This window comes from Ambystoma mexicanum, chromosome 2q, assembly GCF_040938575.1.
Source record: "Ambystoma mexicanum isolate Mex_15411 chromosome 2q, UKY_AmexF1_1, whole genome shotgun sequence".
NCBI classification, from domain to species: Eukaryota; Metazoa; Chordata; class Amphibia; order Caudata; family Ambystomatidae; genus Ambystoma; species Ambystoma mexicanum.
Genome location: NC_090924.1, coordinates 366,519,986 through 366,542,174, shown reverse-complemented (window position 1 = coordinate 366,542,174; position 22,189 = coordinate 366,519,986). Strand labels below are relative to the sequence as shown.

The 22,189-nt window shown below is 49.3% G+C and overlaps 1 protein-coding gene across 2 annotated transcripts in view; it reads left to right on the top strand.

Annotated features, from left to right (window-relative positions):
* COG7 (component of oligomeric golgi complex 7) overlaps positions 1-22,189 on the top strand; it is a 1,349,184-nt gene that overhangs the window by 1,175,670 nt on the left and 151,325 nt on the right. For both annotated transcript variants that reach the window (XM_069647398.1, XM_069647397.1), the window contains exon 15: positions 19,596-19,679. In XM_069647398.1, the coding sequence (XP_069503499.1) occupies positions 19,596-19,679 (84 nt within the window). The remainder of the gene's footprint in view (positions 1-19,595; positions 19,680-22,189) is intronic.

Genomic DNA, 22,189 nt, shown 5'->3' with positions numbered 1-22,189 from the left:
GGAGAAAGTGCACAGCAGAGTGCCACTTAAGAGACATGCATGCCAAGTGTAACCCTTATTGAGCTTGTCATCTCCAAAAGCAGGGTTTGAATCTATAGAACAAAGAATGTTTAGTGTATCATGGAAATATGAAAGGTGCAATGATTGCCGGTGCACAGGGCTCTGTTGCTTCCTAGCTAGGTTCTGTGAGGGGTCAGAAATGAGAGGCAGACACAAAGTGGCATTGTTCTCAAGATTAGCCCTTTTATTAACAGAAAGGGGTTTGGATAAAGGCCTAACTTTCCCTATCCTAACGTGAATGCCCCTTCCTATGAAACTAAAACTAAAGCAGGCTGACCTTATGTCCAAATTAAATCTGAGCCTCACACTAACATATACAAGCAAAAAGTGCAATGCAAATGTTTCAAATTTCAAATCAACAAAAATGTGCAACAACTCAAACATATAACTTTAAACAAAACAGTCCTTGTGTCCAGGGGAAGGTTGTCTTCCCCTGGATTGTTTCAGTAAAACTATCCACAATGTTGTGTGCCAAAATCAGCCTTTTGAAGACACAAATGTCTCTTTCACCTAATACTTTCCTCAGAATGGCAAAACAAATATTCCTTACACAACACTAGGTGGAATATGGCAAAGAGGAAGTCTCTCCTACTTTTCAGGATGGCTTAAACAAATGTCTTTTCCCCAATAGTGATTCAAGTATGGCAAGAGGCAAGTCTTTTCAAAGTTTGTGGTTGACAAAATGTTCAATTGTTACAACATCTTAGTCTCTCTCTAAAACATCAGTTCACAGTGAGTTTCCCGGTGCACTCTCCTGCCAGGTAATCTCTTAACTGAAAACTCTTGGTATCCTGGTTTACTCTTCTGCCAGGAATGACTCCCATTTTGGCTCACATGGATCCCGTGGTCCACTCTCCTGCCAGGTGTCTCTTTCCAAAAAGGTTGACCACCTGATACTCTTATTAGGTCTGTACGCAACATTCATATTTCTTTTAAGTATCACACAATTGTACTTCTTCAATAATACCACTTTGTTGACTTCATTTGTTAATTGGCCCAAGCTTCCATACACTGACATCCCATATATTCGGGTTTGTTCAAGAGCTGTCTGTCAACCTTTCTCTCCGTCTCTCTTGGCAGTGCTTGTTCCAAGTTTCCCCCAACTGACATCTATGTCAGGAGAATTGTACAACTCTTGCCTCATTGTTTCTCTCAAAATCTTTCTTTGATTATGACAATGCTGGTTCCAGGTTCCCCCACTGAAATCTCGTGTCGGGAGATTTGTACCATGGTTGCCTTGTCACCTCTCCCCGATAGCCATCTCCTTCTATGTGATCCACCCTCAGAATACCACCCCAGGGTCAGGATCAGGTAGCAGCTGCCTTCCCCTGGCTGTATGGGAGCAGACTTTAGGCTGGAGGTTAGTTCTATTCGATCACTATTTGTAAGTGCTTTCAAAACATTCTTTAATGTGTTGGCATGTCCTGTGGCCCCTTTCGCTTCTAGGCTGACTCACAGTTCATTGTCTGGCTGCTGTGATGTGCTTGTGAGGGGCCAGCTTCCCCCTCTGGGCAGAGTCTTACTAGATGTTTAAGACAAGTCTGATCTATGAAAGTATCGTCCAAGCAGGTGCTCCCCTGCTCCTCCAGAACCATCAAGGACCACATCGACACCCTTGCTCCAGTCTTGGCTGATTTCTGCAATCACTCTTTTTCCACAGGAACTTTCCTCTCCCCCCTAAAGCACTCCCTTGCTCACCCCCTCCTGAAGAAGCCTTCTGACGATCCTTCCTCTCCGGCAAACTACTGCCCAATCTCTATCACTCCTTTCCTGGCCAAACGCCTGGAAAAGCTGGCCATCTCCCAGCTTACTCTGCATACCAAATCTGCTGGTTGTTTCCATGACCATCAGTCTGACTTTAGAGCAGCCAGAAGCACGGAAACTGCTCTCCTGAACACCCGTGAAGACCTGCTGTCAAATCCTGACTATAACCTTCCTTCTGTCCTCATTCTCCTTGATCTTTCATCTGCTTTCAACACTGTTGTCATCCTGATCAATCGTCTCCGTGACAACCTGGGCATCACGGATCAGGCCAAAGCCTGGTTAACCTCCTTCCTCTGTGATCGACCCTCCCAGGTCCAACTGGGGTCCTTTCTCTCCACCATCTCTCTAACCACATGTGGTGTTCCCCAGGGCTCGAACCTCTCACCCTGGCTCTTCAACCTTTACTTGTCTCCTCTGGGCCATCTCATCTCTACCTACTCTTACCGTCTGTCCCCTTTCTTCCATACTGTATGGGCATCCCTTCCAAGGGACGGGAGACAGCAGCCTTTTTCACCAGAAAAAACCTTCTTCCCATTTAAATTTAGAGGCGTGCATGGGTGCGGCCCAGGGAGCATGTTCTGCTCTGACTCTGCCCTCCGGCGCCACACCGCAGTCCCCTTTTCCTCGTCGACGGGAACAATCCGAATTCACCAGCGCTCCTGGGTTTGGCTTCGGCTATGTAATTGTACGCGCAGACACTTCTTCTCTTTGTCTTCTTTTTTGTCTTTTTATCAATCAGGTACTCCGTCCTCAGGCGTCACACTCCTACCCAGCGCATTTTGACTTCTACAGGGTTCAGCAGGTATCCATCCTGCAACAGGCTCTTCGCAACTTCAGACCCCCACGCCCTCTGCCTACGTTGCCTTGGGCCAGACCACGGCTGGCAATCTTGTTCAGCGTGTGACTCGCTGTCCTCGATAGCGCTGAAGAACAGACTAGCCAGTTGGACGGAGCTCTTCCAGAAGTCGCCTCCAGAGGATCTCTCGAACTTCGTGAAGCATCGAACCAGGCCCAAGGTAGGACCAATATTCTCCATCGCACCCTGCAAGGGAGACTCCTTCCCAGGGACTCTCCCGCGCGGGAGGGACTGGTCAGGTCCTTCTACCAGCACGTGCACCGAGGCTGCTGCAGCCACTGGCCTTCGAGTCGAGGGCTCCTTGGATCCTCCCGTTGGCAGTGTTGAGGGACCGGAAGGTTATTTTACTGGGCCTTCACCCGAGGGGCTCCGCCCTTGCACTGGCACCATGGCCAAGGGGCTATGCCCTAATACCGGCAATACATCGGAGGGGGTGCCTAAAACGCAGCTCTACCGACCCCCGGGTCGAGGGTGTCACACCTACCGGGCCTAGGCCCGAGGAGCAGGGTAGGCCTCGTGATCCACACGCAAGAGTCTTGGAGGAGGCCGGGCCAGCGGGCCGAGCAATATGTTGCAGACACGTGGCAGGCAGCTCGACAAAATGGCCACCCCACCAGAAAGAGACACTCGTCCGACGCCATTCCAGGAATTCGTCAAAGAGCGGGTGTCAAGGTGGGACTGGCCTTAACCAGGTACTTGGCCCACAGTCTACCCCTCATTTCTGCAGGGCAGCTTTCCTTTGCGTCCATATGGACAGGGTACGCAGCGGCTCCAGCAGCTCCCCGCTACCCCATCAGCACCCCCTTCCACCTCTTTGGGCAGTGAGGAAGAGCTCTTCGAGAAGTTACTCGGCCTCATGAAGTCACCTCAGATGGGGGTTATCATCAAAGACGCCATCAGTGAAGTCCTTCCTGCAATGCTAGCGGCACCACAGATGCCTCTGCCGATGCCCCAGGCCCTGGTGCAGCCACCTCCTCCGGCTCCCCAGCCTCCGCGGCTTCCTCAGCCTCCGGCTGCGGTCCGAGTACCCCAGACTCTGGCGCCAACTACTCCCCCTTCTCCACTGGATCCCCCAGACTCACAGGATATGGATGAGGAGGAGGATCCAGACATGCCATCCTCAGCCAGGGCCTTCCATGAACATCTTGCTGGACTGGCGGAATACCTGGGCCTACTCTCAGCCCATCCTCAGCCACACTCCTCGGGGATTGCTGCGGCATCACTGTACTCCAAGCCTCAGCCCCCCTCAGCCTCCTCCTTTGCGGCTCTACTAGGCAAGGAGGAGAAGATCTTGGAGGCGTACGGAAAGAAACTCTATTCCAACGCATTTCTGCACCTTCGTCAAGCAAACGCCGATGCCATGCTGGCTGCTGCTAACCAAAGCTTATGGGGGAAATCGCGGCCTTCCTCCCAGAACTCCATACGCATAGCCAATCAAGCTTTAAGGCGGGGCTGGCAGAGGCCAAGCTGGTGGCACATGACCTCATAGAATCCACTGTGACCTATATCGACACCTCTTGCCGTGCCATCTGTATCGCCTCGGACATGAGAAGGACGGCCTGGCTCCAGGCCACGAAATTCTACCCGGACGTCCAGGAACGCATATTAGATCTACCGTTCGAGGGGGTAGGGACCCTCTTCCACTCCACCACGGACGAAGAGCTGGACAAGAAGAAAAACAGCTCACAAACGACCAAGTCTTTATCCATCTTGACAAAGACCACGCCCAAGTTGTACACCTAGCCAGTGCTCTGACAGGGGGCGTGCATATGGAGGGTTCCGCGGCTTCCAGGAACTGAGATCCAGGCAGCCGGGCCGCTTGCCGTCTCAGAACCGGCGCAAGCAACAAAAAGGGTGGGGGGAGTAAGGGCTTTTTCCAGTCCCGCTCCTCTGCGACAGCCTCAGAGGGAAATGAGGCATTACACGCCCCTTCGGGTCCACGTGTCTCCAGTGGGGGGCAGGGTTGCTCTCCATTAACATTTCTGGTGCCAGAATTTTGCGAACCCCTGGATCCTCTCCGTAGTATCCAGGTGGTACTGCCTACCTATCCCAGCCTCTCATCTCCCCTCCACTCCCTCAGGTTGGGGGCAGCAACTCTTCTGGTGGAGATCTGGTCGCTCGTAGAGAGCCATGCAGTGGAGGAAGTCCCAGCCTCCCAGAGAGGCTCAGGCTTTTACTCCAGGATTTTTACCATTCAGAAGAAGAACCAGGCGGGCCTGAGAGTTGTGCTGGACCTGTCCATCCGCAACCTCTCCTTACCCCTTCAGAAATTCAAGATGGTTACGCCAGCTTTTATAGCTGAGACATTGTGCAAGGGAGACTGGATGTGCTCCCTGGATCTGAAAGACGCGTACCTACACGCCCCGATTTGGCAGCCCCATCCTTTTTTCCTACTTTTCAGGATCATGGGCTACCATTTTCAATGCAAGGTCCTCCCTTTTGGTCTCAATTCGGCCCCCAGGGTCTTTATCAGGCTCATGAATATGGTGGCTGCCCTCCTCCTGCGCAGAGGCTCCACATCTACCCATACCTCGATGACTGGCTCGTCAGAACTAAATCTCCGGAAGCAGTTCACCACTCTTTCCGTGCCCTTATGAACACACTGCACGATCTGGGCTTCTCGCTCAATCTCAAGAAGTTGCAGCTGCAGCCCACGCAGCCTCTGACATTCTTGCACCTCATCTGGGACACTTACTCCGAGAAGGTATTCCCGTCGGAGGACAAGATCCCGGCCATCAAGAAGGCCACCACCCTCTTCCTCAGCAGAGAGGTGACCTTGGCATGGTGATACCAGCATCTCCTGGGTCTCTTGGCGGCGGTCCTATTAGCCGTTCAACACACAAGATTTAGGATGAGGAGGATTCAGCTGCACTTCGCGGCCTCATGGAACCAGGAGCGCGGGGCTCCCAATCTCAGTTGATCAACATTCCTCCATCTCGCCACCCGCACATAACATGGTGGTCCAGGGACTGCAACCTACGGAGGGGCAAGTCCTTTCGGCCGCCCACCCCGCAGGCCACCATCACTACAGACTCCTCGCTCAAGGGCTGGGGAGCCACTCTGCACGATCTCTCGGTCCACGGCACCTGGACCCGACAGGAGCAGGAATACCTCATCAATTGGTTAGAGCTGAACGCAATCTGGCTAGCGCTCAGAGCAATCCTACCACTTCTCAGGGGAAAGGTTGTCCTCATCCAGACCGACAACTCGACAGACATGTACTACGTCAACAAGCAGGGAGGCACCAGATCCCCTCCTCTATGCAGACTGGCAATCAGCATGTTGGAGTGGGCCCTACCTCACAGCAGCCCACCTCCCGGGGGAATCCAACCTGGAAGAGGACAGGCTCAACAGGTTGGCAGCGGACAATTACGAGTGGCAGCTAAACAACCTCGTTATTCAGGAGATTTTCAACAGGTGGGGTCATCCCCAGGTGGATCTCTTTGCCACCTGGCACAACAAGAAGTGCCCTCAGTCCGCCTCCTGGCAGGGACAGGTTCCCAGCTCACTGGGTGACGCATTTTGGCTTCAGTGGAACGGCATGACGGCTTACGCCTTCCCGCCCACTCTGCTGATTCACAGAGTGATTTGCAAGATCAAGGAGTCTCGCCAACTCAACATCATTCTAATAACTCCATGGTGGCTGGCCAGGCCATGATTTTCAGAGCTGCTCACCCAGCACACCTTCTGGCGTGGCAGGGGGGCAGGGTCATCCTCCCTGCGCCTCAGAAACTATCCCTCACAACGTGGTGCCTGAGCAGGTAATGCTGCAGCACCTCAGCCTCTCCCAGGCTAATCTGGAAATCATACAGGTCGCAAGGAGCAAGGCTACCAGGGCCCAGTATAAATGTAAATGGACCAGGTTCTGCCACTGGGCAGACTCCAAGGAAATCGACCCCCTGGCATGTACTTTGGATGAAGTGCTCTCCTTCTCGGCGCACCTCGCCCACTCTGGGGTGTAGGTGGACACCTGCTGTACATACCTCTCAGCCATCGGGGTTTACAGTAATTCGGAGGAGGGGATCTTCTCCTCCTCCAATCCTATCATCAAGAAACATTTGACGGGGCTCGCAAGGCTCTACCCGCCCATCAACAGGCGCATAAACCGTTTCAGCCAGTGGCGTCCGCGGATATCAGGATCATCACCATCAAGACGGCCTTACTGGTCGGCCTCACCCCGGCTCGTAGAGTCAGTGAAATCCAGGCACCGGTCGCCTCAGAACCATATACTACCTTTCACAGGGACAAAGTAGTCCTGTGGTCACACCCAGCATTTCTGGCCAAGGTGCCATCTGCTTTCCACTTGAACGAGGAAATAGTCCCTAGTCGTTCTTTGCCGATCTTAAGGACGAAGCACAGAGAGTGCTGCACTGCCTGGATGTCAGGCGTGCCCTGAAATTCTACTAGGATAGGACCAAGGGCTTCCGCAAATCGGATGCCCGTTTGTCACCTTCGGAGGCTCAAGGCTAGGCTATCAGGCCTTCAAAGCCTCTGTATCCCGCTGGATGGTCTCAGCCATCAAAGAAGCATACAGCCATCGCATTCCAGCGGCATGTCCCTTGGCAACTCATAAGCAGGGCGGCTACGTGGGCCACTCCTTCGGCTGTCTGCAAGCATTACTGTTTGGACGCCAGCTCTAGATCTGATGCGGACTCCGGACTGGCGGTTCTCAGGAACCTATTTGCTTAAGGAGGCTCTCCTCTCCACCCTGGGGCTACATTCAGTTGTAAATACCCATGCAGTATGGAGGAAAGGGGACGGGACATAAGAGTAATTATAAGTTACTTACCGTAGTGACTAACATACTATTACTCCTTAGTCCCCTTTCCTCCATACACCCCACCATCATCCCCCCTAATAATACTGGTGTCATTAGGCAATGTTAAATCTATTGTCGACGCGTCAATGGGGACTGAGATGTAGCGCCGGAGGGCGGAGTCAGGGCAGTGCATGCTCCAAGGGCCGCAACCCAGCGTGCCTCTAAATTTAAAGGGGAAGAAGGACTAAGAGTATGTTAGTCACTACAGTGAGTAACTTATCATTTTTCCAGGCAGGCCCCTTCGAATGGATTGTGTCCTCCAACGTATTCCACATCTTTTAACATGTAATGTCCACAGCTGTGTAGTTCGGCATTTTTTCGGCAAAGGGCATCCTGCGTCAATGGTGTCGGGTCGATGTCCCTCGAAGGCCTCCATTGAGGGCGAGGTCACTAGATGTTATAAATAGGACGCACTGTGCCTGTAGCCTCAGTTCCATATTTTCCACAAATGTGTTTGCTTCGGAGACTAGGCGCGCCTCGTGTTTTCCTTTGTGAAGATGTCTTCTTCCTTGACCCCTCCGACTCCGCGGTCTGGTTTCAAGACTTGCCGGGACTGCAAATCTAAAATGTTGATAACCGACCCGCATCGCATTTGTTTGTGGTTCTTGGGCGAGAGTCACAACACCGACGACTGTTCCAAATGTCAGTCGCTGACTGCTAAGGCCTTGCGGTAGTGTAAGGGAAAGCTTCAGATAGGTAGGGGTTCTAAACCCGGTAAGTCCCGTGAATCTAAGTCCAAGGGGATGTCCACCGACTACTCGAGGTCCGTTTCTCCACGTCGGAGGAGTCACGGGGGTCTCGGTCCCGGAGTGGTTCCCGCCATTCGTCGTCCTCCTCTCGGCATTCTAGGAAATGCCTGCACCGGTCGCCTTCCCTGTCCTCCTCGGAGGATGGTGCCGCAAGGAAAGTGGCTTGTCCGACCAAGTCCTCTACTCCAGAGGAATGGGCTGCTTTTCAGGAGCAGTTGTTGGCGATTTTTCAATCGCAGGGCACAGTTCCATCCGCGCCTTCTGACGAAGCCGGCAAGGAACGGTCTTGTACCGTGGCTCGCACGCCTTCGGGCTCGGGTCCTCGACGCGACTCATCGGGAACCTTCAAGGTCCCGTTCGGACAAGGCTCAGGATAGTCGCAAGAGACGTGCTTCCCGGTCTCAGTCCTCGTCTCCAGCGAGACTGCAGAAACCAGGCAAGGGCTCAAGGGTGGCGTCAACTCCATTGGCGTAGTGTCTGTAGGATACCCATGTCGAAGCTGTGCCTCCGTTCCAGCCCTCAGCACTACCGGCGCCGTTCTCAATGCCGAAGCCGTTGGCGCTCTTGACGCCGAAGCCTTCGGCACCTTTGGGTATTTTTGCACGAAATTTACTGACGGAGGTCCCTGATGCTGTGGATCTACCTAGCAAGGCTGCTTCTGTGAGGCCGGTGGTGGACTCCAGACCCTCTTCTGTACCGAGGCAGAGTTTTTATCTCCCTCTGGATGACATGTATGAGGAGGAGCAGAGGTCAGACTTCGATCTAGACCCTGTGGAGCCTGATGTAGCTCTTGTCTTTTCAGGAGACAGCCAGTTGGAAGAGTTGAGGCAAACTCTTCATGAGGCCAGTGGTTTGGACACTTTTCCGGAAGTGGAATTTGGCAGGCCTGAGCCTGGGGCTCATGCTGAGTCGGCATACAGGAGGCTCATGGCTAGGGTCACAGAGTATCTGGGCTGGTCCAGTCCTCCTGAAGATTTTGTGCAAGATGATCTAACGGACATTTTGAGATCAAAGTCCGTCCTCTGACCCGGTGTAACCTTTTCATCTGACATTACAGAAAAGGGTGGCAGCTGCTTGGCAGTCTCCGGAATCTCTTCCGGCTGTTAACAAGTTGTTAACCAAAAAATACTACCCTTCCGGTAGCGACCCCAGCGACCTTTCATCTCACCCCACTCCCGAGAGTTTGGTGGTTCAGGTGGCTACAGCCACCTTGAGGCAGGCAGCGAACCCTACCATCCCTCCTGATAGGGACAACAAACGCTTCGACGATTGGGCACGCAAGGTGTTTTCTGCGGGGAGTATGGCGTTGAAGTCAGCCAACTCCCCTTGTGCCTTGGCAAGATTTTCACACACTGTGGAATTGTTTCGTTAGTGGCTGAGCATATTCCCGAGTGGGAAGAAAGGGATAGATTCCTTGCTCTCGTGCAAGATGGCAAGGATGCCATGTGTGAATCCCTTCAGTCGGGTTTGGACACGGCCGACAGTGTTAGCCAGTCCATGGCTGCGAGCGCCATCATACGCAGGTTTGCGTGGTTGCGAAAGTCAGGCTTTGCTCCGGATGTGCAAGCCCGTCTTTTGAACATGCCCTTTGTTCGCACGCATTTGTTTGGCAGCAAGGCTGACGAGAGCCTTGAGAAGTTGTAAACTTTGAAAGCTGCGGCGAAATCTTTGAGGGCAGCTGTGTGTCAACCTCCGCCTTTTCATCCTAGGGGACAGCAGTGGAGGGGAGGTTCTTTTCGTTACTACTCCTCCTTTGGTAGAACGAGAGTGGCCGCCAGTCAAAGGGGTCAGTGAAAAAGTACCGTGGTGGTCGGGGAAAGAGAGGTCAAAAGCCGCTCAGGCAGCTGCCTCGTTGCCTTCAGGCTCTGCCGCAGCCGCTCCACAACAGTCATAAGGGGCATGTCCCATCGTTCGCCGGTTGGGGGCAGGCTGTCTCAGCATCTCGAAGAATGGCGAGCCATTACTTCGGATGCGTGGGTTCTGGATGCAATAGCCCACGGTTACTGCCTTCCCTTCCTAAAGCGGCCTCAAGACAATCCACCGGGGAATCTCCCTTTGAAGCTTCCGGATCCGCTCCTTGTGCAGGAAATCTTGACCCTGCTAGAGAAAGGCGCTATAGAACTGGTGCCTGTAGTGGAGAGGAACAAAGGTTGGTATTCCCCTTATTTTTTGATTCCAAAGAAGGTGGAGGATTGAGACCCATCCTGGATTTATGTTGGTTGAACAAACTTCTCAGGAAGGACAAGTTTAAGATGGTTACTCTTTCTCAAGTCCTCCAGGCCCTTCAACTTCAGGATTGGTTGGTGTCTCTGGACCTGCAGGATGCTTACTTTCATGTGCCGATTCATCCCAAACACAGAAAGTACCTGAGGTTCACAGCTGGCGACTCGCACTTTCAGTTTTGTGTCCTGCCGTTCGGATTGACCTCCGCCCGAGGATCTTCACCAAGCAAATTGTGGTGGTGGCAGCGTATCTCAGGGGAGGGGGGTTTCACGTCTACCCCTACCTGGACGACTGGCTGATCCGTGCGTGCTCTCCAGAGCAAGTATTCGCTCACCTCAGTCTCACCTGCCGATCCCTCCGCAAGCTGGGCTTCTCCTTCAATTTCAAGAAGTTGCATCTGACACCTTCCCAACAGCTCCAGTACATCGGGGCTGTGTTGAACACGTCCTTGCAGAAGTGCTCGCCTCCCAAGGTAAGGGCTCATCACATTGTGCAGATGGTGAACAAGTTTCAACAGTCCCAGAGTCTCCCGGGTTTCGAATTCTTAAGGTTGCTCGGCCTCATGGCATCCTGCATTTTTCTAGTGCCAGAAGCCAGGCTGAGGATGAGATCCCTGCAATGGGTCCTCAAGATGCAGTGGTCGCAGTTCTCGGGCAAGATGGTGGATCCTGTTCTGATTCCACTCTCGGTCTCCCAGGATCTTCTGTAGTGGGCCAATGAGGGGAACCTGATGAAGGGGCAACCGTTTTGGCAACCAAGGCCTGAGGTGACTCTAGAGATGGATGCTTCCCTCACAGGGTGGGGAGCTCATGCCAAGGACTTGCCCGCCAGCGGTCATTGGTCTCAGTCGGAGTCCAAACTCCACATCAACCTGTTAGAGCTGAGGGCCATCAGGCTGGCCCTCAAGGCTTTTCTGCCGTCTGTGCGGGGAAAGACTGTCCTGATCATGACGGACAACACAGTGGCCATGTATTACTTCAACAAAAAAGGGGGGTAGGGTCACTCCCGTTGTGCAGAGAGGCAATGCAGCTCTGGTTCTGGGCAATTTGGCAGGAAATGTCACTCTCAGCAGTTCATCTGGCCGGAGACGACAATACGGCAGTGGACGCTCTGAACAGGCAGAGCACGATCTCTCAGGAGTGGGAGTTGGCTCAGGAAGTCCTTCTGGAGATCTTCGCTCTTTGGGGAACCCCCACAAGTGGATCTCTTCGCCACCAGTGCCAACCGGAAGTGCGAAAGATTCTGCTCAAGGGAATTTCGTCCGAGAGGAGCCTTAGGAGACGCATTCATGGTGGATTGGTCATTCCCACTGCTGTACACGTTTCCTCCAGTCCCTGTCATTCCTCAAGTGTTAAGGAGGTTGCGGAGGTTCGGGTCCCACATGATCCTCATTGCTCCGGATTGGGCCAGGAGGACGTGGTACCCGAACCTTCTAGAAATGTTCATCTGCCCTCCACGCAGTCTTCCCTAGGATCTGCTCTCACGTGAGGGGGTCGGGGGGGTCAGGTCCTCCATCCAGAGGTCAGAGCCCTCAACCTTCACACTTGGTATCTGAAAGGTTGAGGAATAAGGATTGGGACCTCTCGGATGACGTGATGGAGGTGTTGCTTTTGGCCAGGCGGCCATCAACAAAATCCCTGTACCGTTGGCATAGGTTCTGTGACTGGTGCAGATGACAAAATGTTGATCCTTTTCAGTGTTCCATTCCTATGGTTTTGTCTTTCTTACTTTCTTTGGTCCACAGGGGCCTTCAAGTGGGTACCATTAAAGGTTACCTGGCGGCGCTGTCTATCTTCAAGCGCTCGTCTGAAGAATGTTCTTACTTTGGTTTCACAATTTCTTAAAGGCCTCACTAATGTGTTCCCGCCGTCCCCGGTGTGGGATTTGAATTTGGTTTTGAAATTCCTTATGGGTGCTCCGTTTGAGCCTTTGCACTCTTGTCATTTGAGGTTATTGTCTTTCAAGACGGTGTTCTTGGTTATGGTTACTTCTGCTCTCAGAGTGAGTGAATTGCAGGCACTTTCATCTAAGCTGCCCTTTACTGTGTTCCCCAAGGATAGGGTTGTACTGAGGGTACGTCCATCCTTTCTACCTAAGGTAGTGTCTGAATTTCATTTGAGCCAGAAAGTGGTTCTTCCTTCTTTCTATCCTCCTCCTCATCCTGGCAAGGATGAGGATCGACTCCATAAGTTGGATCCTAGGAGAACTCTCAGCTATTATATTTCTAGAATGTCCAGGGTCAGACTGGACGATCAACTCTTTGTGGGGTATTCTGGTCACAGATTGAGCCAGGCTGTTACGAAACAGACCTTGTCCAGGTGGATTATCCTCACCATTACTGAATGTTACCGTTTGGCGGGTAAGGACCCTCCTGATGGGTTGCAAGCTCATTCCGCTTGGGGCGTGGCTACTTCTATAGTCCTGCAGAGGGGAGTTCCTATTCGGAACATTTGTGATGCAACCACATGGGCTTCTATCCACACCTTTGTTAAACATTACTCCCTTGATACACTTCATGGTCAAGATATGGCCTTTGGTAAGGCAGTTCTTTATTCTGCCAACTAATTGGGTACTCTAAATTAATTTCCCTTCTCCATTTTCTGGTACTGCTTTGGGAGTCTGTCAAAGATGTGAAATACGTTGGAGGACACAATCCATTCGAAGAACAAGTTACCAACTGGTAACGTTCTTTCGACTGGATGTTCCTCCAACGTATTCCACATCGCCCTCCCAGCCTGCCCTTCTGGAGAATTTCCTATGCGATTGCAGTTTACGTTTCCGCAAGGCTATGTGCAGTCGAGCAGGCATTGGATATGTCCATGTCACATGTTATGGGGGAAAAAACTGAGGCTACGGGTGCCGTGCGTCCTATTTATAACATCCGGTGATGTCGCCCTCGACAGAGGCCTTCGAGGGACATCGACCCAACGCCATTGACGCATGACGCCCTCTGCCGAAAAAGTTTCCAAACTGCACAGCTGTGGACATTACATGTCAAAGATGTGGAATACGTTGGAGGAACATCCCGTTGAAAGAACGTTACCAGTTGGTAAGTAACTGTTCTTCTAAGGCTAGACTGTATCATCCCAATTCCTGCAGTTTCTTCTAGTGGCCTAATGTTTTGTGTACTCATTGAGTGTTGCTTTAGTGAACATGCTGCTTCGTATTGAAATAGCATCCTCTGGTAATGTGTAAGCACTACCTGCATGCATACAGTGTTAGTAATACCTGTCTGTCTGGTTTGTGGGCACTGTCCCATGCCCAGTGTGTGAGCAGTTAATGTCTTTTGTAAGCAGTTATCTGTGTTCTTGGTTTGTGAGATTATTAATGCCCATGTATGATGTGTGAGCACTTCCTTTGTGCCTTTTGTTGTGAGAAGTCTCCAATGCTAGATATTAGAATCGCTCTTATGCCAGGTGCATGAGAATTTGCACTTCCCCCTGTTGTGACAGGGCCTGCACCCTGGACTTGCCAGGAGAGAGATGGGCTCACAATCCAACACTCAGGCAGATGCCAAAACGAGTGCCAGCAGACCCCCTGCTTGGCCTTCCTCACCTGCAGATGCGGCAGCAGAGCCACAAAGAAGCAACAGCGGTGCGTTGCAGGACACGTATGACCGCAGTTGGAAACACCAGCAGTGGAGCCTTTGCACCGGGGAACACCAGGCAAAGTTATGCCGAAGAAGGCAGCAGCCTACCCCTGTATGGGGAGTAAGAGAAGGGGGCGGACCAACACCCGGACAACCACTGTAGCAGTGAATGCCCTGCAGCAGGCTAGAACAACGCAGATGTGCTACTGAAACCACTAACCCACCAGGGATACTTTCTAGTAAAGGAAGGTATCCAGGAAGGCCATGAAAATGAAAATCCACTAAACCTATTAATGGGGCCAATATACTGCCCATGTCAGAAACGCGGCATCCCACATTGTGAAAGGACGAGGCAGGGTTTACAAGCCCTTTAGAGCCCTTCCCAAGCCCTTTCCCTCTCACACTCCGTGGAACCAGGTGAGTTATTGGTCAGGATAAGTTGGCCAGTGAAGGGATGGGGTGGAATATTTACGGGCAATCTGGGAGCGGTTCAGTTTCGGTTAGGTGGGTGAGGGCAGGATGCAGAGGACGACACCCGAGAGACCAGAGGAGGGGAGAGCATGGAAGGAATGTGGGGGTTGATTGAGTGAGAGGGATCTGTGGAGTGGCTGTGCATGGGTGTGAGGAGTGAGTGTAGTAGGGGGTAGAGAGATGGGATGGGTGTTGTAAGTGGAGGTAATGGAAGTGTAGTGGGAGTTAAAAGTGGTAGTAGTAGGCGGTAATGGTAGTGGTAGTAGTAAGAGGAAAGCTAGTAGTGGTACCCCGAGGTTTCTTCAAGCTAGTCTATTATACAAATAAACACCCTTGGAATGAAGAGTGGCGTCAGAATGGTTATTTGTGGAGACGCCATCACATGTGGAATCTGGTAGACCCTGTTACCAGAGGTCACCCACATCTTGTTTGTGATGAAAGCATTAGAAGACCCGAAGGAAGTGGTTCCTTTACACCCTGGATAGAGAGGTACTGGTGATGGAAAATTTATTTGCCTTACTAAGTCTAAATGAACACTTAAGCACGCTGGAGGGAAAAAAGAGAATCCCCCCCAACAACAGTATCCGAAACAAGCTCAAGACCAGGGAAAGATCCCACGTGGAACCCCCACAACGCAAAAAACGGAACCTTCAGGATCACAAACCACTCCCTCACACGAATGCGTCTTGTTGGGACTTTGGAGAGACTCACACGAATGCGTCTTGTTGGGACTTTGGAGAGAATCCAGAGACCTAGAACAGGAAGATGGCCCATTTGCGACTCAACCAAAACTGGGGAAGTGGCAGCTTATCGACTCTCTGGTACTGAAAAGATGGAGGAGCTATTGCGAGCTTTAGTTGAGGGGCAACTACTCCATGTCAATTTTCAGCCTCTGGAGACTCTGGCAGCCTTACAGGCTGTCATGATTGATCGAAGAGAACAACTCCCTGTTACCCTGATGGTTTTACAGAACTAGGGACTGAAGAAGACCCTGCAGCATTTTTCATTAATTTTGAAAGTGTCAGAGACTGCGGGCTGGCAGAGAGACCAGTAGCCCTCGTATGTTGCTTCTTTACTAAAGTTATGAGGCTCAGCAAGCCTTCCAGCATTAAATGCAGATGGTGCAATACATATGATGAGCTGAAGCAAGGGATCCTGGAGTGATTGGGACGAGAACGGGAACATTATAGAGGACGTCTGCAGTGTCTGCGGTTAAAGCCAGGTGAGACTCTAAGACAAGTGTCCTATCTGATCCTGGATCTTATTAAGAAGTGGTTAGCTAACTAAACTTTGGAAGAGACCCAAGAGATGCTGTCCTGGAACAGTTTACCAAATCTCTTCCTCCGTATTTGCAAAAAGCTATTCGGCAATTACATCAGCCTACGTTAGAGGAAGCCATCCAAAACGCAAATGCCCATCAAAGGGCAATTTCAACACGAGACGTCAGGATGCCTCCGAAAAGATCTGGAGATGCCTGATCACCTGGTCGATCAAGGGAAGAAGTTTTAACAGCAAGAAGACAGGGGGTGGGGATGCAGTGAGCTAAACCAGCTCCAGGCATAGATGTGTGACAGCCGAGTCACACAGGAGTTTCAAGCCTATTGGATGTTTTTCCTGTGGGAAACCATGTCATTTCACTAGGTAGTGTCCAGAGAATCGTAAGGATGAACCCATGAAACATTGTCCTCCTTCGCACATTAGAGACCACCCTGAGAATTGACACCCCATTACTAAACCCCTGCCTAAAGTCTCCTCCCAGGTGGCCAGGGAAAGGCAGATGCTTCCTATTCCTGACCTTGCGGGTGATGTTTTGCGGGAGGATCACCTGGGAGGAGAAAAGGCCGAGGGGAGTAAGAGGAATCCATGGGATGAGACGTAGTATTTTTCTTCCTCTAGGGAAGACGTATCACAAATGCCAAAATACATAATGACTTGTTGTCATAATGATTTGTATATTCCACAAGTTAAACAGCCTGTTATAGGTAAAAATAGTCTACAACCTTTTCATATGAAGAGAAATAAAAGTCTTTCTCAAACCAGAGGATAGCGAAAGGAAATATATGAATAATACCAGTCTTAATTCTAGAGAACTTTATTCCTCCTATCAATCAAGCCCCCATGACTAAACTTTGACACTTGTTTAGAGAATGTTATAAATTACAGAAAAACAAGCTTTTTTACTGGGGACTTCAAGTCCCATAATTCCCCAAGTTCTGGGATGAGGACGAGGTTGAAGAGGAACAATACAGGAGTGGTCAGTCAATTAATGTAAAAGACCCACACCTGAAAGGAGACTGTGAGGCTTAAAAGGCTCCCCAGGTGCAGGCAGGAAGGAGAAAGCAAGAGAGCAGTGTTAGCAGAAGAAGCTGTGCAGACCGTTTATGTAGCTGAATTCGGGGCTGGAGAAGGAAAACGCTGAGACCGTTGTGAAGCCAAAGACTGTGGCTGGTCCAGAGAGGGTCTGTGTCTTCAGAGGTCCCAGGTGCAGAGGTCGTGCAGCGGGAAGCGTGTCGAGGGACTGCTGTCCCTGGGAATGCTCATTCTGCAGAGACTGTGCAGCGGAAGGCAAAAGCAGCGAGTGACGTTTTCCCTTTAGAGAGGTCACTGGTGGCTGCTGTGCAACTGGAACTATCAGAAGCCAGGTGGGCTCCTGCAACAAGTGGCACAGGTGAATGCGGGACAGAATAAGGTGTTCGCCGAGTCGCTGGAAGCCACAGTAGCAGAAAACCTGCAACCGTGGAGAGGATTGGAGTCGTGTAACCTGATCGGTGAGTTCACAGTGGGAAAGTGACTCCAGGATGCTCCGATGCCACTCGCGTGGTGCAGGCAGACAAGTTCACCTGCATGTGAGTGAAAGAGGTAATAAAGATAATTTTGAATACCAAAATATTACTAAGCAGCAAAAGTGACCTATTAAAAAACAAAGTGACTGTAAACTTGGTCATGTTAGTGTATATCAAGTCCGTCAACCCCGGGAGGCAGCATTATTTAAAACAAAGGCCTGCAACTATTACCCAAGTGAAGAGAGCTTAAACCCTAAGCAATATAAGTCCAACAGATAGTGCCAAAAACAAAATGGGAATAATGAAAGAACCAAGGGTTGTGAAGTGTCATTCATGCATGCTGAAATACATAACAGCTAATATAAACACGCATTGACAAAGTCAAGAAGGAAGCAAAGCAAATCGGTATTGGTGTGAATATATGGTTTCTGCTGCAGTGGTGAAACAAAAGAGGCTGCCCTTCTGAAGGAAGTTATTCAGAGGGAGGGGAGCAGAAATTGCAGAGGAATCTTGAAGAGTATAAAAGTGAACCTTGTTTGCCTAAACGGTTGATGAAAGTTTAATTTTGCTAGCCAAAGAGCATTGTGAAGTTGTTGCAAAGTTATTCAAGTTGTTTTTACCACTGAAGCACATGCTGTTTATAAACAGCTATTTGGACAGGTGAGTAAACCCGGATGGCGAACATTTAAAGCAGTAGGCCTGACATGGGAAGAGGCCAGGTAGCAGTTGATAATGTGCTGAACTGTGGTCGTGATTAACAATGTGTTATCATATGTGGTGCTGAGGGAAGAATTGTAGCAAGCTGTTGTGGCAGTGTTACATTTCTTGAAGGCATTCAGTTTTGTCAAAAATCATCTTGACAAAAACAATGAGCCTCATTACGAGTCAGCCGGTCCGGAAATAACGGTGGCGGTAAACCCGCCGCCACCGTTCGTTCCGGACCGGCTGATCTCGAGTTCTGCAGGCGGGAGGTGTCACTCGTGGAAACACCGGCACCATTACAGCATGGTGCCGGTGTTTCCACTTCCCCATTCGCATGGAGTCCTATTGGACTCCATGGGATTGGGGATTTACCGAACTCCGCCTCCGGAATTACCGGGTCACTGGGGTTGTAATGCCCCGGTGATTCTGGGAATCACATAGGCGGAATGGTAATAAGAGTCCGGCGGTAACCTGCCGGTTTTTCCGGGTCGGTTACCGCCGGACTCGTAATGAGGCCCAATGTGTACTACCTTAGGGAAAAGATTATTCTGAGGTGCACTTGTATTTGCAACTGTCGGTGCTGAAGGAATAATTGTATAATCCTGTTGTAGAGGAGTTACATTTCTTGAAGGCATTCAGTTGTGGCGAAAATCATACTGACAGACAAGTTGTGGTGCCTTGTGGAGAAGGTTATCCTGAAATGAATGTTTATGTGAAGGAGAGAAAGAACATTTTGTTTTGTCCAGTGGAAGTTACAAAGAACTGTGATAGAACTTTGTTATTAACCAGGATTTTCTTATTTTCTTTTGAACTGTGGAATAAGATACCTGGTGGAATCTGGGGAAGGCAATTCACCAAGAGCATAAGCCAAGAATGTGATCATATTACCGGTTCAATTATGATGTTTTGTTATGTTGAATTGCAATGTATTTCCTTATTACTTTGTTGAATGTTTAAGTGTGAGGGACAGCTATCCTTTATTAGAGTGTTTCCGTTAGATACTTTAGGCAGGGAAATACTCATTTGGGTAGGGACAGTGAGGCGTTCATCCTTTTTGATTTAATAAAATAGCAAATTTGGAAAACTCTTTTCAAAGTCGTCCACCTCACATTACTGACCCCTCACAACAGCTTTGAAAACATATTACATTCAACAGTTACATGTGATTTGTTTTCTTAAAATCAAACTCTCAGCTGGAAATGTAGAAAATAACATCAGTCATTTTACGAAATGATGGCCCTACATTAAGACTGCATGTGTCTACCTTTTGAAAACATATCTCATGTGCAAAGGATTTGTTTTAATTAAACTCTTAACTAGAAATGTGTACTGTTTTAAAAATGTTGTGTGTTCCTTTTGTCCAGTGGTTTTCATGGTCAATTCCAGGGCTGCATTCCATGCAGATTGTTCTTTCAGCCAATGAACTTGTTTTTTTGGTTTACTTTGCAAATTAACTGTCCTCTGGCTTTTTACTTACTCTCTGCTTTAATCATTTCACTCTACACCCTCCGATTAAGATGTCTGTGAGCCTTCTGGTGTTTTTAAGACATGTCTGAGTCTCACCTTTGCTTTTCCCCAGTGCTGGAGTTCCGCTGGTACTGGTGAAACACTGACAGATGACCTGCCCACCTTCAGTCTGACACCGCTTGAGTACATCAGCAATGTAAGTGTCTCTCCACAAGTCTTTATTTGTCTGATCACCCTGGTGCGTTCTCACGCCAGAATACAAACAAATAATTGTATACTTATTCAGACAGTCTTGTATGTGATGCAGGTTTCTTTTATAGAACTTAACAATGCATTCAGGTTATTTAAAAGTGCTATGTAGAGGACAAGGAAAGGAGGGTAGGGATAGTAGAGAGAAAGATAAGGAGTGAGGTAAAAATAGAAACTAAGGCAGTACCACTGAAAATTAACATTGTCTGACAGTTGTGGAGTGCTGTGAATTACCTGGAAGATAAAGTACCCAGGCATGCAATTGTCTCCCTCTTCTGTCCAGCATTTCAACAGTTTGTGGTCTCACAGGCAGCGAGGAGCAGCCATTAACAATTTAAAATTGTATAAACCCAAGAAGACACTTTAAACCTCATACTCTTTAAGCAGAAGACATGATTTCTATTGCTGCCACTTTTCTTTTTTTTGTTAAATCAACTTTATTTAGGCATCAATGAGGTACACCTCCTTTCTTGGCATTAGAAACAAATAAGGTATAGCAGTCTTGCAACATATTTTGTTTAGTTGGTTCCTTATGACATAGTAATAGTGCCTGGTGTACGCAATAACACAAACACAAGCTTTCCATAGTATATAAAGGTCAAGATCCCTAATTAGTCACATCCTCGTCGGTATCTTTATTGTACATATAAGTGCACATATAAGTGTGATACCCTCCCCACCCACCAAACAGTCTTGGGGCGCTGGGATGGTAGAGATGTAGTCTTCTTCCCTCTCATTTGAATAAGCCAATTCCTTGTAGGAGCTAAATGTGATTTACATAACTGACCGATTTATTTTTTGCCAATTAAGCATGGTAGGTTGAACAGTCTACGATTCTCTACTGTACTTTTACCAATGTCTCCCAAAAGATATTTTGCAGGTGTTAATATAGGGGTTATATCTGCCAATGTGCTCTCTACTTCGGACCAGAACTCCGAGTACATGGACACGTCCAGAAAATGGGTATAACATAGCATTTAGGGCAAGTATCACTGGTTCTGTTAGTGAATCTGGCAATCTTTGTATGGTGTAATCTGTTGAGGACTTTGAATTGGATCAGCCGGTTCCTGGTGTTAAGGGACACTTTCTGAGTGCAAAGAGTGTCTTGCCCATATTTCATCAGATAGATCACTACCTAAGTCCGCTTCACATTGCAATCGAACCTTGGACAGGGTCTACCATTTTACGACTAATTGATTCTTGTGTAATAGTGTCCACCAGTGTGTGTTTTTCTGGTTCATCAGGAAATGACGGCTACACCCGCTTGAAAGCAGTGGGCATATGAATGTACTGCAATACCACTATCTGATTATTTCCCAGTTTAGCAATACATTATGTCATGGTAACGAACTTCACCCCAGGAAAGATGTGCCTCCCAAGTTGAGTGTTCATTGTGGATCCCATATAATTTGTATGTTTTTGTCCTGAGTGGATAGGGTGCCCAGAAACCCCCATAGTGGTGCATTTGTACTATAAGGAGCTTTTATCTACATTCCCTTAAACAGCCTAGACCAGGCACACACTGTTGTCCTAAGTGGGTCAAACATGCAGTTGTCAGCGTATTGATCACCAAAAATTATGGAACAAAGGTTGAGCGGCCTTGCACTGATTTTTTCAATTTCTACATGAGAGTGAATGGGAGAAGAGTACCCGTGTGCTGAAAATTGGGCCTGGGTGGTTAGGTAATGTAATTCAAAATCTGGTGCCGCCTGAACCCCTTGTTCGTAAGGTTTAACCATGCCCTCCCTTGCCATTCTGGCAACACCTGATCCCTCTAGGAACTTTGAGACCAACAAACGGATTACATCAAATACTGCCTTCCCTGGCCAGATCAGTATATTTGTAAAATAAAAAAGCAGTTTGGGCAACACTATCATTTTCAACAGTGGTAGCCATCCGTACAATGAGATCGGTAGACTAGTCCAGAAATCCAGTTTTCCAGTGAGTATTGGAAGATAAGCCGCTATCTTATCAGCGAACAAAGATCTAGAGGATTCTGAAAGACATATCCCCAAGTGTGTAATAGTGTCGGGAGCCCATATAAATCCCATCAGGGTGCTATTCATCAGCGGATACAATTCTGACTTGCACTAATTAATGCAATTCCCTGAATGTCTAGAAAGATTCTGTACTTCGTCTAGAATATGGTGAAGGTTCTGCTCCAGATTACGAATGTAAAGCAAAGCATTATCCTCATACAGGGATATTATATCTGGGGGGCCTGAGATGCACAGGCCACCCTGCCCATGCGTTGATTGGACTATTTCTGCTAATCTAATGGTTCAATACATAGTGCAAATAGTAGAGGGGACAAGGGGCATCCCTGTCTCGTGCCTCTTACCAACGAAATAGGTTCTGATATGACCCCATTTGCTCGTTTCCTAGCACGTGAGCAGAGAATAGCAGTTGGACACGGTTTATGTAGGATGCCCTCAATTGAAAGGATTCAAGAATAGA